Source organism: Callospermophilus lateralis, chromosome 13, assembly GCF_048772815.1.
Source record: "Callospermophilus lateralis isolate mCalLat2 chromosome 13, mCalLat2.hap1, whole genome shotgun sequence".
Lineage (NCBI taxonomy): Eukaryota > Metazoa > Chordata > Mammalia > Rodentia > Sciuridae > Callospermophilus > Callospermophilus lateralis.
Genome location: NC_135317.1, coordinates 14,333,365 through 14,351,883, shown reverse-complemented (window position 1 = coordinate 14,351,883; position 18,519 = coordinate 14,333,365). Strand labels below are relative to the sequence as shown.

The window sequence follows — 18,519 nt, the reverse complement described above, 5'->3', positions numbered from 1 at the left end:
GCACTGTGACACTGCAACAAGTCTACAAGGACATAGCTGAGCGACTTTAAGGTGGGCAGCATATACAGTGTGGATGCTCTGGTGAAACGTATTCCTGTCCTGGGGGGACAAGATATGGTGTTCATCACGTTCCTCAGAATGGTATGCAATTTAGAACTAAGAATTTTTTATTATCTTTTTTTTTTTTTTTAATGAAAGTTGCAGCTGCAAGCTGGGAACAGTGGCACATGCCTGTAATATCAGTGACTCAGGAGGCTGAGCCAGGAGGATCAAGAGTTCAAAGCCAGCCTCAGCAATTTAGAAAGGTCCTAAGCAACTTAGTGAGACCCCATCTCTAATAAAATATAAAGGGGCTAGGGATGAAGCTCAGTGGTTAAGTGTCCTGGGTTTAATCCCTAGTACCCCCCCCCCCAAATTTGCAACTGCAGATAGGGGTAACTACCGTACTTCTCTCCTGCTCTGGGCCAACAGATGAGGGAATTCCTCTAAACACCCCGGAGATCTGCTTTTCTCTCTTGGCATTCTGAGCAATGAAATAGTCAACATAGCTGCCATCTGTTTTAGAACCTTTCCCTCCTCACCCAAGTAATTGAGAGTGGCCCGGAAATTGGGCCAGCTAATGGAGTAATTTGAAAGCATTCCCCATAGGCAGGTTTTCTTCCTCTCAGATAAGGTTCCAGCCTGAAGCATTTATGCAGTGAGCTTCACCTTGAATTTGAAAATATATAAAAAGGAAATTCACATAAAAGTGAAATGTGGAATAATAATGAAGTTTTTAAAAAAGTAAAAGTACATCAGGGACAAAGACTCACAAATTCTTAAGCTTGAAAGCCTAAGAAGCCAGGCTGAAGAATTTAAGGGACCACCACACATCAAATGCCAAACTCGGAACATGAGCAAGCCTGGGGACAGAAGAGCTGAGGAGAAACCAGGTAGTGTAAACTTCTGTATAAGTTAGAATTACCCCAGGGTGATAAAAAATACAAGTCCTTGGGCTGGGGCTGTAGCTCAGTGGCATAGCACTCGCCTAGCATGTGTGAGGGTCAGGGTTCGATCCTTAGTACCACATAAAAATGAAACAAAATAAAGCCATGCTGTTTATCTACAACCACAAAAAAATTTTAGTGGGGGGAAAAAAAGTAACCCAAGTCCTATGAGATGAATTGGAATGCTTCCCACCCCCGCCTGGAGTGGAGAGTGGTAACCACTCATGAAATTGACCATCTAGAGGGCACAGGCAAAGATGAGAGGATTTACACTAAGGACTGCTTTCCCTTCCTCAAATGCAACCCTCCCCCTTTAGGAACCTCAGAATCTCCCAGCTCCTCCTGCCAAGAGACACTGATTTACCTATGTCTCCTCTCAACTTGCTGAAGTGGCCCCAGGAAAGTACCTATAACCCCAAGAGAAGGAGAAAAACAAAAACACACTGAACTGCCTGTGCTGCCCTGAGAAAGACCAGCAGGTCATGTGGACATACTGTGGCACAGGAGCTGGTATCTAGGATGGGCTGCAAGAAATTCTTCATTTGGTCTGTTTTTCTCTGGATCCTGATGTCCACCAGCCTTTTTCCACTCATTTCCAAAAGCTTTTCGGTAATCAAGCTCAGCTCCTCGCCGTTCCTCTGGAAGAATCTATGTTGATGTGAAATAAAAACAAGTCTATGAAAACAGTCACTTGTGTTTTGTACCTTGCCCTTCCTCCACTGCCTAAGCACAGCATAATCAAATTTAGAGGGATGACACTGACAGAACTCAAGAGTTTGTTCAAAAAGATTTCCAGTTTTATCTTTTTCTTCATGAGAACATTGCCTACAGGCTGGCTGATGCTGGATGCCTGGGGTTCCCTCTCTGGGAATGGCACAGTGTGGCCAGGCCTGGTCTTCCCACTTCTATGGGGAGAAGCGGCTGACAAGGAGAAGAGACATGTTCTGTGCTTTTGTCTTCGTTCTACTTAACTCTTCCAAAGAAACAGGAGGAAGTGCCCAGTACTCTTTGCAGTGTGCTCCTTTGCGTCTGCTCAAATGAAAATAAATCAGCAAGGGCAGTAGAGCGACAGATATTTCTGGCACTAAACTAAGTGTAATCCTCTTTCCTGAGGAGTCAGAAAAGAACCATTATTACTAAAATGGACAAAAACAACCTACCACCCTTTGAAGGAAAGTTACATTTCATACCCTTTTACAATATCCAAATATAATTTCTTTTTACAGTTTTTGGTAATTGACCTTCTAGTCTAAAAAATATCTAAAGCCAGGCTTGGCTGTGCATTATTGTCTCAGCTGTTCAGGAGGCTGAGGCAGCAGCCCTTGAGCCCAGGACTTTGAGGCCAACCTAGGCAGCATAGCAAGACCCATCTCAAAAACAGAATCCTGTCATGATACCACTGCTCACCTCACATTTGTTCAGGGTCTTCAGCTGACCAATTTTGGCAATAATGAGCTGTCGAGTGGTCTGTGCTTCCTTGCTTCCTTCAGTCAGGGGGTTCCTTAGACAGGACAGGGCACGCAAGCTCTGTAATTTATTTAGCTCATTGATGAATGACCACTGAAACCCAACAAGAGGAAATAAAAGCAATGTTTCAGACTACTTTTTCAGATTTCGTGAACTAACAACAGAAAAGCAGAAGTCTCCATTCTAACCTGAGGCAGGGAAGCTTCACGCATAGAACACCCCATTAGGAAGACCACACTTTTCCATGACTGTGCCACCCGAAACCCTGGCAGCCTGCCTGGACATGCTACACCAAGCTCACTCTGAATATTTTTTACTTTGCATGAGGAGTTTCACTCTGAGGAGTTATTTCTCTTTTGATTTAAAAGGTTTTCAATAGAAGAAGGAACCTAGGAACTCCACAAGAGTGGGAATAGGCGATAATGCGCTGGGCGCACTGTGACGCAGCCCTTACTTGTGATATCCGATTGTCATTTACTACAAGGTACTGCAGGGACGGGAACATGGATGTTTTGCACCCTACAAAAAAGGAGAATTAAGTCACATGGTAGAAGTGAAAAGAAATGGCTAAAGAACAGGGGCAAGGAGGCCAGGTGTAGTGGACCATGCCTATAATCCCATCTTATCAAGAGGCTAAGGCAGGAGAATCGAAAGTTCAAGGCCAGCCTTGGTAGCTATAGCAAGACCCTGTCTCAAATTATAATCTTAAAAAAGGGCTGGGGGTGTAGCTCAGTTGTAGAGTGCCTTTGGGTTAAACCCCCAGTAACATACAACAGATGGGAGGCAGGGAGGGTGGCTTTACTAATCTCATACCAATTCCAGCATCCGGAAAATGTATAGAAGAAATTCCAGTGTCAGAAAGGATTAGTTGTTCTAATCTGAAATTATAAATGTTAAAGTTGACTACACAGAACAATATAAATGCTATGGACTATCAACCAGTCTAGGTTTATAAATTCTTTTCTCTACCCTGGGTTTTCATTCCATGTAAAATGCTCAGAAATCAGAGTCCAATTAAAGGCATGCAGAAGGACTCTTAATGCTGTAGCCTAGTGATTCTACAGGCCTCTGTCATTCTGTGTCCCTACTGCTGTCTCTCTTGCTAAAAGGGTCTAAGAAATAGTCTCAATTCCCTAAGTTTAACAAAGTGCAGGCTCAGTATTATATCACCAAGGTCAGATTATCCATTCTTCAAATTATCTAGTACATGATTCACGTTGTATGTGGTTCACAAGTAAATTCTCCAAATGAATTAAAATGAAAACTTCCTACAGGAAATAGCTCAATTTAAGAATCTTATCACTATCATATTTCTATTGAGAAAGGTAATAGCATATGAAAATTCATTCTGTAAAAATTTACTAGGCCTACTGTAATAGCCATTTTAGGATCAAATTACCTGGGCAGATAGGCTATCAGGAACAGCTGGTTTTCATCAATTAATGGGTTAGAGGAAAGGTCTAACAGCTTGAGCGTCTGTAGAACATTACTGGGCCTGTATGGAAAACACCATCTTTTCAGCATGTGTTGCTGCCATGAGCATGTGGCCTCAGAATACCTGCATTTGGTATTAGGGACCACTGGGATAGAAACAAGTGGGTATGACCATGAAAAGGGAACCTGGGAGACCCTCATGGTGTGATTCAAATAATCCTGGCCAAATCAATATCAGCATCCTGCTTGTGACACTGTGCCACAGATCTGCAAGTTTTTATCAGAGAGGAAACTGGATTATTATAACTGGATTATACAGCTGCATTTAGCTGTATAATAAAACCATTCTGTACAATAAAATCTTACGAATTTGAATCCAAATTTGTCGAAAAATTTCCCACATGTGTTTATTTCACACAATTTAATGATGTAATAATGAGCAATTTAACCCATTATATCTAAACATCCCATTTATAAAACACCTAAAAAATAAATAACAAATTTGCCACTTACAGTAACTTTGAGATAAACATTTATATTTTTAGAATTGTACTCTTTTGAGGAAAATAATAGATGAATGATTAGTAAGAATATTTATTAAATTACTGACAAAATTATTAACAATAAGCTTTAGATTATGATTTCTAACCTATTTTAATGTACCTGTGTCAATTTCATTGAAAAAGACAAAAACTGATACCCTGAGTTCAGTCCCTGGTACCAAAAAAAAAAAAAAAGAAAGAAAGAAATAGAAACAGGGCTGGGGATGTGGCTCAAGCGGTAATGCGCTTGCCTGGCATGCGCAGGGCACTGGGTTCGATCCTCAGCACCACATAAGACGTTGTGTCCACTGAAAACTAAAAAATAAATATTAAAAAATTCTCTCTTAAAAAAAAAAGAAATAGATACAACTGAAAACTCGAGACTGAGTGTGGTGATAAGGAGAGGCAACAATACATATTTATTTAAAAGAACACACTTTTGGGGGCTAGGATTGTAGTTCAGTGGTAGAGCACTTGGCTAGCACATGTGAGGCATTGGGTTTGATCCTCAGCACCACATAAAAATAAATAAATAAATAAAGATATAGTGGATCTATAATTAAAAAGAAATACATTAAAAATATATTAATAATATATATTTTTTTTAAAAAAGGCTAGGCGTGGTAACCTGTAATCCCAGCTACTCAGGAGGCAGAGGCAAGAGGATCATGAGTTCAAAGCCAGCCTCAGCAATTTAGAAAGGTGCTGAGCAACTCAGTGAGACCCTGTCCCTAAATAAAATACAAAATTGGGCTGGGGATATGGCTCAGTAATCAACTGCCCTTAAGTTCAATCCCTGGTACAAAAAAAAAAACCAAAAAACATTCACTATTCAGCAGGGAACAACATCACATGATTGTAATCTCAGCAACTCAGGAGGCTTAAGCAGGAGAATAGCAAGTTTGGGCCAGCCTGCGAAATTTAGACACTGTCTCAAAATAAAAAATAGGAAGGTCTTGGGATGTAGCTCAGTGGTAGTTGCATTTGGCTGTCTCCAGTATCACCAACATAAATAAATAAATCTATTATTTAATCCTTAGCAAAGAAACGGGAGAAAGTGCCCAGCATATCCTACAGAATGCTATTGAGAAACAGCAAGCTGAACATATTTATGCAAAAGTATAAGTATTTAATTCAGGGTGTCACCCTCATGAGTTTCCCTCGATTCAACTGACTTTCTAATTGGTGAAGGCAATAAATAATCAGTATTTAATAAAAAAAAATTTTTAAGGCAAAACAGATTTATTGAAGGTGAGGATAAGGTACAGCAGAGTAGGCTGAGTCCCAGAGGCTCAAGGCCAGTTTGTTTCAAATTCTTATCCGTAAATCCTCCTAACCATCTCAACTCAGGGTGACTAAATGGCGCAGGCTGAGTTAGAGCCACCTAATACCTTTCGGAAATGAAGATGTTGTTGAAGTCCAGATACAGCTCCTCAAGTACTGGCCACCCCGGGGCACAATGCAGCACCTGGAAGGGAAATCTGTTCAGGGCTAAGTGGCCTCTGCTGGTGCTACTTCCCATAGGCTCACTGCCACAGTTCCACAGCAATTCCTTGCAGTTGCTGTTTTAGAAACACTGTCTCAAACACTTCTCACCAGCTGCATGTGGTCCTGGTGAGGTAGCAAATTAAAATGTTGATGGGCTGTACTGTAACATGCTGGAGCATTTTGAACCCAGCTGGTGGGTGTCAGTAGCTGGCTTAGGAAAGGTGCTCAGAAAGGGAGCTGGAGATGGTGACTAAGCACCATCTACCAGACTCTGATTAGCCTAAGGCGCACAGTGGTGCTGAGCACCCTTCCTCAGTTCTAGATGTCAGTCTGGTGTGTAAAGGATGCACCGCTCAGACTATGTGTCTCAACATTTCTAAGTATCCTTCCTGTCCCGAGGCTAAATCTATACCTGGTCCTATACCTGGTCGATATCTATCTTATCCCAAGAAGGAGTGTAGGAGTGGAGTGCCAGGGTTGGGGCCAGGTCAAGGGTGATGGGACCCCACTGAGCCACCTCTGTGGCACTCTGTAGACAAAGGACACAGCTGAGCATTTCTGTGCTTGCTTTGATGGTAGAATATTTTGGGTGTGGAAGCAGAGAAACCATGACTGAAGACGGTACCAGATGCGAGTGTCAAATGCTGCTGTGCCAAGGACCCAGAGTCCACTTCTGAGTCTAGCTGTCTATGAGGAGCAATGATGTGAGGAGCTGGACTTTCTACAAGGAAATCATGAGGTCTCTGCTCGTGAGACCTCTATCTCAAACCCCATATCAAAAAAGAAAAGAAAGTTGGGCTGGGGATGTAGCTCAAGTGGTAGCGCGCTCGCCTGGCATGCGTGCGGCCCGGGCTCAATCCTCAGCACCACATACAAAACAAAGATGTTGTGTCCGCCAAAAACTAAAAAATAAATATTAAAATTCTCTCTCTCTCTCTCTCTAAAAAAGAAAGAAAGAAAGCTCAGCACATATTTATTGCATATTACTATGGAGTCCCAGTGTTTATCAGGCCACCAGCCAGAGCAAATCCAAATGGGCTGAGGGAGAAGGACCAAGGAAGAACATGGATTCCTAAATATAAAATTCTGATTTTCTAACTCCTGTTATGCAGTATAAAGAATCCCATTACTTGGATAATTAAAGCCACATTTGTGCTTTAATTCCCCATAAAGCAAACACTTCCAACTGCTTATTACTATGTAATAAACCAAAGAAACAGAATTACCTCAGCCCACGTAATTCCTGTTTGATTGAGAATTAATACCTTCAATGTAGAAAACGTTCCAGTTAGCACTGGTGAGCCAGAGGGAAACTGCAGCTTGTTTTCACTGTGTAGAAAGAGAAGATATGGTGTACTTTATTGCTTGTACAACTGAACCAATGAAGATAGCAATGATCTGGGATTTAACCTGAGAGGTTTGGTTTGTTTCAACCCCAAATTAAATGCTATTAAAAACAGTGAGTGAGCCACTGCTACCTAATCTTAATATTTACCACATACAACCTTTTAGTAGCTAATGTGTAAAAGTGTTTCCACAGGGTTAGGCATAGGTGTGAGGCTGCAGGTGCCTAGAAGCCTGAGGTGCAGGCATCTCTAAGGTGAGATTCCAGACTCACAGGATGAGTTTCTGGATGTTGCAAAGGGTAATCATGTTATCAAAAGTGTTACTGATCTCATGCTAGAACATGAACTAGAATTCTGCTTCTCTAAACATGGAGTCTGGCCCTGTGCTATTAGGATGGATAAGATAAACTGCTGCCCTTTCACATCTTTCTCTGAAGACAAAGTCTCATCTTGGAAAGTAGTCAGCCTCGACAGTCACTTTCAGACCTTAGTCCAGTCAAGAGTGGATTACACCTGTAATCCCAGTAAATTGGGAGGCTGAGGCAGGAGGATCACGAGTTCAAAGTCAGCCTCAGCAACTGAGCAGGCCCTAAGGAACTCAGTGAGACCCTGAGCTGGGGCTCAGTGGTTAAGTGTCCCTGGGTTCAATCCCCAGCAGCTCCCCCTCCCCAAAAAGAGAATGAAAAGTGAAGAACACGGTATGATGTCACATGCCCATAATCCCAGGGACTTGGGAAGTTTGTAATCCTATGATTGCAAGCCTTGAAACTTAGAAACTGTCTCAAAACAAAAAGAGCTGAGAATGTAGCTCACTGGTTGAGCATGTCTCTATCACGTGCAAGGCCCTGGGGTTTGACCCCTACCTAGCACTGCAAAATGAAACAAACAAAAAGGAATAAAAGAGGAGGCCTGGCTGAATCCTTGGAAAGTTAGGTTCTGAGATTAAAAATTATAAACTATTCAGAAAGGACTACAAAATTGTGACATTAATAGAGTAATAAAATAATGAAAACTTTTTAACAAAACTGAATTAAACAGTATCCCAATGAAATCACTATTCCTAATAACACTAAAAACATCCGTTATGAAAAAGCACTTTTAATAATATCACCTATCTTCTCCTCCCCAGCTAAACATCCCTCAATGTTCCACATTTCATTGTCATACTTACAAGACATCTGAAAATCTTCCAGTTTAATGTTAACCTATCACATTCCCCCCCTCGATAAAGAGTCAAACACATTTCTTATTAATGAATCACCTTATTGGACCCTCTAAAAGACTATACTAATCAATGTGCCCTTAAAGAATAATTTAATTTTAGGGAATTTAAATAAGCCCAAATTTGTCCACAATCTAATAATATCTACTAGGTGGCAGCCTTACCATCTGATTCCCAGAGATACTAAGAGGGTGAAGGACACAGGAATTTTATGGTTCTCAACAATAAGGTAACTAGGAGTTCATACCTGAGATCAAGAACCACCAGGTTTTTGAGTTGATCAGCAATACGAATCACTTCATCCCATGATGACAACAGGTTTTTTGACACATCTACTCTTGTAATATCTAAAAGCACATGTTAAGAAACAATAGTTTCAAAAGACTCATGGAAGACTTATAAAAGTATTTACCTCTTTATTCTGGAGCACAGGCTCTTTAACTTTTCACCTTATACTCACTGTCCTACCTGAAATTTTTTTATGTGTGAACACAGCATAATGCTTTTCAACCTTTTAAATTATCCATTGTCAATTCAAAACTAAAAAGCTCATTGTCATATACTTGAAATAAACATCTACAATCTTATGAATAAGAACCAAGTATCATAATTAAACTATTATCCAACAAAAAAGAGGGGGAAACGACAGAGATGGTAACTGATTCATTAAGCACCAAGCTGAACCCAAGGCCTGGCCCTCAGAACTGCATTGTAGCTGTAGGCTTCACCATTCTCACAGTTCTCCTGCATCCTCCTATATCCGTGTTACTGTGACCCACAGGAACCTCCAAACACATGGCATCATCTGGAGGCCGGGGGGGCAGGGGTTAGTTTGAACACAGGTTCAAAAGTGTCAAGAATGATTTGGGAATTCAGAGGATCTCTAGTACCCTGGAAATAGTATGACACCCACTGTCACTGGTACCGGGATTCAGAGAAGAGTAAGCTAGCAGGACAAGTAGCTGTGAGCAAGCACCAGAGCTGACGGGCAAGCATGATTGCTAACCAGATATGGTCACTATGCCCTAAAAGAGCCCTGGCTCCAAGAATTCCAGTGAGGGAAAGGACTATCAGCTAAAAGAGCTGGACCTTACCCTAGATTCTGACATGGGTAACCATTACTCTGTTTGCTCATCTACCTTACAAGTAATTACTGAGGGCCAGGAGGACAGCAGTGGGCAAAGAAACATCTGGGTGGAGAGAGAGTCAGGTGATAAGCATGTGTCTCCACGGTGTGTCCAAGACGAAACAGGGTACATGGGAAGGCAAGGATGGTAGTTTATACAGTATGCAGGGAAAACCACCACCTCTTATAAGAGGGCATTTGAGCAGAGACCTGGAGCAATTGGGGAAACAACACCTTGAAGAAGCACAGCAAGAACAGAGGAATGACAAGAGCAAAGGTCTCTGGTTAGGATGGGTTCAGCCTATGACAGGGACAGCCAGTTTCAAAATGCTAGGAGTAGAGAGGGCTGGGGTTCTGAAAAAGAGGTCTCAAAGGGGCTAAGGATGTGGTTCAGTGGTAAAATGCCAGTTTCAACATGCTAGGAGTAGAGAGGGCTGGGGTTCTGGAAAAGACGTCTCAAAGGGGCTAAGGATGTGGCTCAGTGGTAAAATGCTTGCTTTACATGCATGAGGTCCTGGGTTCAACCCCCAGTGTCACAAAAAAGAGGTTGCAAAAGTCTCTAGGTGCCAGACCACTTCACAAAGGGCCCTCCCTAGGGGCTATGTTAAAGTCTTTGCCAGCCTCTGCCTAAAATGAGAATTGAGTTTGGAATAGTGTGATGGGATCTGACCTGGGTCTTTAAAAAGTCACTCCTGCACACACCTGTAATCCCAGCAACATGGGGGCTGAGGCAGGAGGAGGACTGCAAGCTGGAGGTCAGCCTGACAACTTAGCAAGACCCTATCTCAAAATAAGGATTGGAGATGTAGCTCAGTGGCAAAGTGCCCTGGGTTCAATCCTAATGCTGCAAAAAAAGAGCTGAGAACACTAGGGACAGGATGCTCCCCTCACAACTAGGCACTACTAAGTAGCACACTGCTTTGGAGCACACAGGCCCAGGTCTCCCTGGTGTCAAACAGGGAAGGAGCAAGGAAAGGCCAGGCCTTCGGCTATGAGTTTCTGCCCCAAAGAAACAAGGACCACCCCCAGGTGAAAGCTTGTAGGCTCACTGCATGGAATGCCAGACCAGTAAACATTCTAGTACCCGAGGGATCCCCCACCACCTGGCAACACAATGGCCCCTCAGCTCCCACAGATGTGAGCTGTCCCTGCTGCTGTTCCAAAGGCTCCTCTCAGGCTGCCCCAAGGTACTGACAGCCACTGCATCCTGGAGGACAGTGGTATCCACCTAGGACCGATGTGCGGGGTGCTTTTCATTGCCTCGCAGTCCTAAACTTGGGCCATCCCCGCTAACCAGGGAAACAGGCTGCTTAGAAAGAGATTAAGGCCATGGCTCCTGAAGTCCACCATGTAGGTTGGGGCGCTGGGGCTGTGCACATTTCTACTGGGCAGTACACAGCACGTGGAATGGCTCTTCTCCAATAAGGCTGAACACTGCAAAGGTACTTCCTGCAGTGCTCCTTCTCTCTCTCTCCCCTTTCCCTTCCCCCCCCCCCCCACGGTGTTCAAGGATCTCTATTGCTAACAGTTCCTGCTCCTGCACACAGATTCTCTTCCCCAAGTTCAGAGCCAGCTGGTGAGGCAGGAGGTGGCTGGTCTCTTCCCCTGGAAGAGCACTCAGAGTTGACATGCTCAGGTCTATAGCCTTTCCGCTGCCTGTCCAGTGAACGACCTCAAAGGCAGATCAACCCGGCCAGGCACAGTGGTACACGCCTGTAATCCCAGCAGCTCGGGAGGCTGAGACAGGAGGATCCAGAGTTCAAAGCCAGTCTCAGCAAAAGCAAGGTGCTAAGCAATTCAGTGAGACCCTATCTCTAAATAAAACACAAAATAGGGCTGTGGATGTGGCTCTGTGGTCAACTTCCTCTGAATGCAGTCCTCAGTACCAGGAAAAAAAGAGAGATCAACCCAAAGGAGGATGGCTGCATTCCACACAACAGCAATACTTCAATGTCATCAGGAGCTCAAGAACTAGACAGTGATCACTTCTGCAAAGACCAATCACAGAGTGATTAACTCTTGGAACCTCTTTGAGTGTTGGGGATCTCTTTCCCTGGGAAAGAGCAGTGTAAAGAAGCAATATGCTGATTCTCCAGTATGCTACTAACATCTCTCTTCAGCCAAACAGCCTACTGACCAGATGTTCTCTTGTACACTGAAAGAGTCTTGGATCACCCGGTTCCTGATGTTCTGAAATCATTTAGGAGTGGGGCAGGCAGAAGCCAGATGCTACAGACGTTCTGTGGCATTTTGCTCCTTACCAGTCGCTCCTCCACGTCCAAGTTACACACAAAGTGACCATATTTGTGCAGCACACTGGAATCAGAGAAGGCTACTCATGACAGCAATGACCAGCCTAGATGTTACAGCATCCCCAGGTCCCAAGAGACCACCAAGGGAGTGTTCAGGGCAGGAGTTCCGTTTAACTCCTGAAGTCACACAGTCAGGAGAGAGCTTGCTAAGGAGAGCTCCTTTATGTGAGATCTTTATTGCAAACCAAAGTAATTAATCATAAATTGCTACATTTTACATAAATTATTATGTAGCACTCAGGCTGATTTAGAGAACTGGGAGAAAATTTGAAGGTCAATTTGACTTGCCATTTGACTTACCTTGTCCTAGTTATGGGCATAAAAGCAATACATGGTAAAAACACAATGAGAGAAGGCAGAGAAGAGGTAATGACTAATTGAACTGCAGTCAGCAGCCTGAAAGCAGAATAGCACTTCTTTGCTTCATGAAAGGACATCACTACAGGGCAGTTAAGCTGGGGCACTGGCCTCGAAGCACCCTCAAAGTCACTGGTTCCCTTTCTATGTCACTGCTCTCCAGGCACTCCAGTCTTTCTCCACACTTGCAAGACAGGTGCCAAAGCCCTGGGCATACCACCTGCACTCAGGTGTGAGGTAGGTACAGGCAATGGGTAAGTGTGTCCCCTTGCAAAGAGCCCCATCTAGAAACTTCTACCTTACATCTTACTGGCCCGAGTGAGTCACATTGCCACACCTGCAAGCAAGAGTCAGAGAAGCTAATTTATCTGGGTACCAACTGCCCCAAGAAAAACAGTTGCTGACGGGAAGGAAATTTGGGAGAATGGACATGGAGTATGCAACTAGCAATGTCTGGCACAATTATCAAATCCAAAGTCAGGTTCAGGAATAAGCAATCCATGAAAAGGATACTAGGACATGTTCTGGCAATTCCTCCTTTTTCACCAGCACAACTTACTGCACAGTTCCTTAGAGAAATCTCTTGCAAGTTGTTCAGATGACTGCATGAGAAACATAAGAGTTCATATGTACACACAAGCACACAGGCTATCTAATAGCCCTTTAGAAAAAACACGCATTTCAGATATAAAAAGAAACCAACATCCACAACCCAAAATGAAGCAGCATTACAGAGAAGAGCAAAAAGAAAGTCTACCAACACCACTCAGGCTTCCTGGCCCTGGTCTCCCTCTCCACACACCCCCATGCCTCCCCACCCCAGGAGAACCACACTCCACATCTGGAGGACAACTGATCACAAGCAGACCATATTTCCACTACACACCCAAAACGATTAAAGCATTTTTGCATATTATGAAACTTGATACGAATAACGTTCTCCTATATTAAAAGGTGCAATGAAGTAAATACCAAAGCCATTTCTAATTACTACTGTCTTCTGACCATAACACTTACGTATTTAAATTTCACTATAATTACCCTAAAAAATATTTTTGCTAGTTTTAAATACCCTTTTAATTTTCATTAACATGTAAACAGATTTTATGACAATCAAGACATATATGGGCTGGGGATGTGGCTCAAGCGGTAGCGCACTCGCCTGGCATGTGTGCGGCCTGGGTTCGATCCTCAGCACCACATACAAACAAAGATGTTGTATCCGCCGAAAACTAGAAAATAAATATTAAAAAAATTCTCTCTCTCTTTAAAAAAAAAAAAAAAAAAAAGACATATCATCTTTATCAAACATTTTTCTATAAATACTTTTGAACACTGCCACAGAATCATCATATTAATCACTACAATGATCAAGTGTGAGCCAGGCAGGGTAAGAGCACACCTGTAATTCCAGTGACTCAGCAGGCTGAGGCGAGAGGATCTGAAGTTTAAGGCCAACCTCAGCAACTTAGCAAGACTGTTGCAAACTGGGCGCAGTAATTACAGCACCTTGGGAGGCTGGGGCAGGAGGATCACAAGTTCAAAGCCAGCCTCAGCAAAAAACAAGGCGCTAAGGAGACACCATCTCTAAATAAAATACAAAAAAGGGCTGGGTATGTAGTGCCCCTGAGTTCAGTCCCAGTAGCCCCGTCTCTTGCCACCCCCCAAAAGACTCTGTCTCAAAATAAGAAAAAAGGGCCTAGGTGGCTCAGTGATAGAGCAACCCTGGGTTCCATCCCCAGTACTGCTAGAGATTAAAAAAAAAAAAAAAAAAAAAAAAAAAAAATATATATATATATATATATATATATATATATATATATATATAAATATATATATATATATATAATTATTATTATTATTATTTTTGGAGGTCTTGGCACAGGCTACCAGGGTTGCTGTGTTGATGCCTGGTTCAGTCAGTCACCAGGGCATTACTGTCCCTTCCCTGAATAGCCTGCCAGGTTCTGGTGCAATGGTACTGAGTCTGTGTAAACATCAGCTGCCACTCTCTAATTCCAAATCCATCACTACAAGCAGTACACCCCTCTGCACAGGGTTACCATGCACAGTTTCAGAGAAAAGAGAATGCGCTGGCACAGCAGCTGTAAAAGACATTACTTAGTGTCCTCCTAGACTGAGATACTTCTCAGGAGCAAATTCCTTAAAGTATACACCCCAAAATTCTTATTCAGCGGGTCGGGATGAGACCCAGGATTATGCAGGTCCCAAAGCTCCTAAGATTAAATGTGCAGAAGAGAAAACCAACCTTACAGGTGGTACCTGTTCTCTCTACCACACAGTGGCAAGTCGCTTTGTGTCCATACCTAACCTGTCATAAGCTAAACCATGAATTGGAAAAGGGCTGAAATATCAGCCTCAGTTATAGAATAGTCCACAGTGATGATATGGTGAAAATATTAATAATGGGCAAATTAGTGTTTCAATGCCAATCCAGAAAAATACAACCCTGTGCTAAATAAGGAGGTTAATTTCCTGGAACACTGAATCCTCAGATTCCTCAGGTTTCAGTGTGCTGTTTCCGCAGAAAGGATAGTCCAGTTTGAAAGAGTCAGGAGTGTCCACAGGCAGTTGGGCAATTTTGACCTGGAAGTTGGAAAAAAAATGCCAAACTTAGCTCCACCACTATCAGCTCCACTTACCTCTGCTGTTTGATCACAGAGTCAAAACCAATGGTCTCCACAGGTTTCTTCCCAATTGTAATAATTTGCTCTTTCCCATGGTCATCTGGTCCATCTTCTAATGCATAGCGGTTCTTAACTGCAGTAAGAAAGTCCACTCCAAAATTTACCTTGTTTGGACGAATAAAGGATCCTCCCGTTGGGTGCCTGGAAAATGGAAGAAATGGAACATAAAAATTTCATCTCCCAATAAAGGCCATAAATGCAATGTTCTTAAGGTTTTCAAAACTGTCTACATGCTGAAAAATCAAAACCAGCACACAATAAAAACAATAAGGAAAAATGTATAACCAGTATGACACAAAGGATACACAAGCATATAAAATCCCTGTAGAAAAATGCACGAAAGATAGAACAGACAACTAACATGAGAAGGAACAAAATTAGACTCACAGGGCAAAGCTTGACTTTGCTAATGACAAGAAATACAAATTAAATGAAACTTTTCTGGCATAAAATGAAGAAAAATTATAAAACCTCAAAGACTACAAGTTGGGTAGGTCTATGATTATATGCCTGCATTCCTCGGAATTTGTTAGCGAGCAATAATTTAGAAACAATTGCATTTGCAAATATTTTGTGTAATATTATTTATTTATAATTGAGGAATGCTGGAAGCCATAAAAATGACCCAACTAGATAGTGACTATTAAGTAAACCAGAAAGATGTAGTCAATAAAAAGTGTAATACTTGAGGGTTGGGGCTGTGGCTCAGTGGCAGAGCCACTTGCCTAGCATGAGAGAGACCCTGGGTTTAATCCTCAGCACCACATATACATAAATAAAGGTACTGTGTTCATCTACAACTAAAAAATAAAAGTGTAATACTTGAAAGTTGTAAAATATTGAGATTTTTAAAAAACTGAACAAATTGTACATGAAACAATGACAGGAATCACTTCTAAATACAAATAAAAATAAAGGAATTAAAATGTAGATGGTAGGATTATGTTCAAAATCCTTTACATGATCACTTATATATTTTTAAAATGCAGATAAATGGAAAGAATTCTACAAAACTACAGATTACCATACTTTTTATTCAGGTTTCATAGCAATTTTTAATAGTAATTCCTGGCAGAATTTCATCATCCCAGAACCAACACAACATCACTGCTACTATCCTAAAGCAAGCAGGCTAGCCCACATTTAAAGGGAGGGTTGAGCTGCTGTGACCAGAAAGTGAACTGTGGCAAAGCATCTCTTCAGCTGGCTCCCAGGCCATATGCCTTTGGCAATGGGATTCTGCCAACTGTTCCCATCAACAAGTGGAGCCTCTCTCTCTCCTCCTCTTGCACTAGATTCAATCAGTAACTAACTTCTTAAGGGCAAAGCCTTAAGAAGCCTTGATGTTTCTTGCTTTGCCTACCTGGAGGCAAACAGCACAGACAGTAAAGCTGCTCAGTCAATGAGGAAAGTTCATGGGGGAGAGAGACTGAGCCTATTCACCGGAGACCCAGAGCCCCTCAGTCAGCAACAATACTATACCCCAGTCGTGTCAGGCCACCCAAGGGACATGCTGCAGCCACCACAACTACAGCAAAGAAAAGTATCTCCCAAGTGCTGTCCAGCTCCCAGCACAGAACAGCCATTGTGAGCCACCAGAACAGTGGTGGGTCATAGCTAATTGAAACAAGCTTGGAAGAAGAAGGGAGGTGTATTTTCAATAATAATCTCTAATCAAAATTCAGTATTTCTGGGCTGGGGCTTTAGCTTAGTGGCAGAGCACTTGCCTCATATGTGTGAGGCGCTGGGTTTGATCCTCAGTACCACCTAAAAATAAATAAATAAAAGCATTGTATCCATCTACGATTAAAAAATATTTTTTAAAATTCAGTATTTCCTTTTAATCATAAATCCCAGGCAACAAATCAAGTAGTGTCCACAACTTTATGGCATCAACAGAAAGAGATATTTTCACATCATGTTATACTTCTTGAAGATATATTAAAAAAAAAAAGCTTATTTCTATCACTACTTCAAAATTTAGTAGTTACTAGATATACTGGTAGATCTTATTACTTAATGTTATTGAATGAAGAAATATAGCTGGGTACGGTAATGCACACCTGTAATCCCAGTGATTTGGGAGGCTGAGGCAGGAAGAGTACAAGTTTGAGGCCATCCCCAGCAATTTAGTAAGACCCTGTTTCAAATAAAAAATAAAAAGGGGTAGAGCACTTACCTAGCATGTGTAAAGCACTGGGTTCAATCCTTAGCACCACATAAAAATAAGTAAGTAAAATAAAGGTATTGTCTTCATCTATAACTAAAAATTAAAAAATAAAAAGATCCGGGGGTATGGCAATGGTTAAATGCCCCTGGGTTAAATCCCCAGTACGCTCCCCCCACCCCCACCCCCCAAAAAAAAAAGGCAGGAGGAGGGAGAGAGAGAGAGAAATATATATTATTATACTTATTAAATATTGTTTTTTCCCCTTGGCAGTACTGGGGATTGAACTCAAGGCTTAAGCACTCTATCACTAAGCTACATAGCGACATCCCTATGCTTTTTTATTTGGAACTAAATTCTAAGTTGCCCAGGCTGGCTTCCAGTTTGCAGTTCTCCTGCCTCAGCCTCCCAAGTAGCTGGATTCCAGGCACGCACCAATTTGTCTGGCTTTAAAACTACCTTGATCACTACATTTCAGTATAACAAATTTTCTTTGTAATGCAATATATTTTTTCATGCTTTAAAAAATATTTTCTAACTGGTGCCAAAATCATTCATAGAACAACAACAACAACAACAAAAACCCTCTAGAGTATATTCCATAAAGAAGTAGAAGCTGAGCTTGGCCTTGAAGGATGAAAGATAAATAGGAGTTTGGCTTTTTTTTAGAAAAGCTTTCACACAACTGTGGCACAAATCTGTAATCCCTGAGGAGGTTGAAGCAGGAGGTTCACAAGTTTGTGAACATTATCAGCAGCAGAGAGGCCCTGTCTCAAAATAAAAAATAAAAAGGAGGCTGGGGCTGGGGCTCAGTGGTAGAACACTTGCCTAGCATGTGTGAGGCACTGGGTTTGACTTTCAGCACCACATATAAATAAATGAATAAAATAAAGGTCCATCAACAAGTAAAAAAATTTTTTAATTTAATTTTAAAAAATTTAAAAATAAAAAGGGCTGATGATATAGGTCAGTGGCTAAGCAACCTGGGTTCATTGCCCAGTAGCACACATACACACACCAAAAGAGCACTAGTTTTTTTTTTTTTTTTTTTTTTTTTTTGGTCCTAATATAGGCATCAGGCAGAATTTGACATGTAAAAACCTATAAAAATAAAGTACTGGTATCAGAAACAATAAAGGTTACTTTTCAAAGATGTGATTTAAGTGAATTTAAATAAACTACAAGAATTCACAGTAAAAATACTAGTACATTTATCTGGGTGGGGTAGCGCATGTAATCCAACCAATTTGGGAGGCTGAGGCAGGAGGATCTGCAAGCTTGAGGCCAGCCCAGGCAACATGGTGTGACCCCATCTCAAAAAAAAAAAAAAAGAGGAACTGGAGATATAGCTCAATGTAAAGTGG

The 18,519-nt window shown here is 41.9% G+C and overlaps 1 protein-coding gene across 2 annotated transcripts in view; it reads right to left on the bottom strand.

The window, feature by feature from the left end:
- Tbce (tubulin folding cofactor E) overlaps positions 1 to 18,519 on the bottom strand; it is a 46,548-nt gene that overhangs the window by 5,745 nt on the left and 22,284 nt on the right. Inside the window, exons 4-13 of one of the 2 annotated variants that reach the window (XM_076831918.1) lie at positions 14,944 to 15,129; positions 12,794 to 12,882; positions 8,733 to 8,832; positions 7,183 to 7,246; positions 5,821 to 5,897; positions 3,853 to 3,948; positions 3,267 to 3,331; positions 2,908 to 2,972; positions 2,394 to 2,546; positions 1,481 to 1,634 (exon numbers count right to left, since the gene is read on the bottom strand). In XM_076831918.1, the coding sequence (XP_076688033.1) occupies positions 1,481 to 1,634; positions 2,394 to 2,546; positions 2,908 to 2,972; positions 3,267 to 3,331; positions 3,853 to 3,948; positions 5,821 to 5,897; positions 7,183 to 7,246; positions 8,733 to 8,832; positions 12,794 to 12,882; positions 14,944 to 15,129 (1,049 nt within the window). Of the gene's footprint in view, positions 1 to 1,480; positions 1,635 to 2,393; positions 2,547 to 2,907; positions 2,973 to 3,266; positions 3,332 to 3,852; positions 3,949 to 5,820; positions 5,898 to 7,143; positions 7,247 to 8,732; positions 8,833 to 12,793; positions 12,883 to 14,943; positions 15,130 to 18,519 lie in introns of both variants that reach the window. The other variant, XM_076831917.1, reaches the window with a different exon arrangement.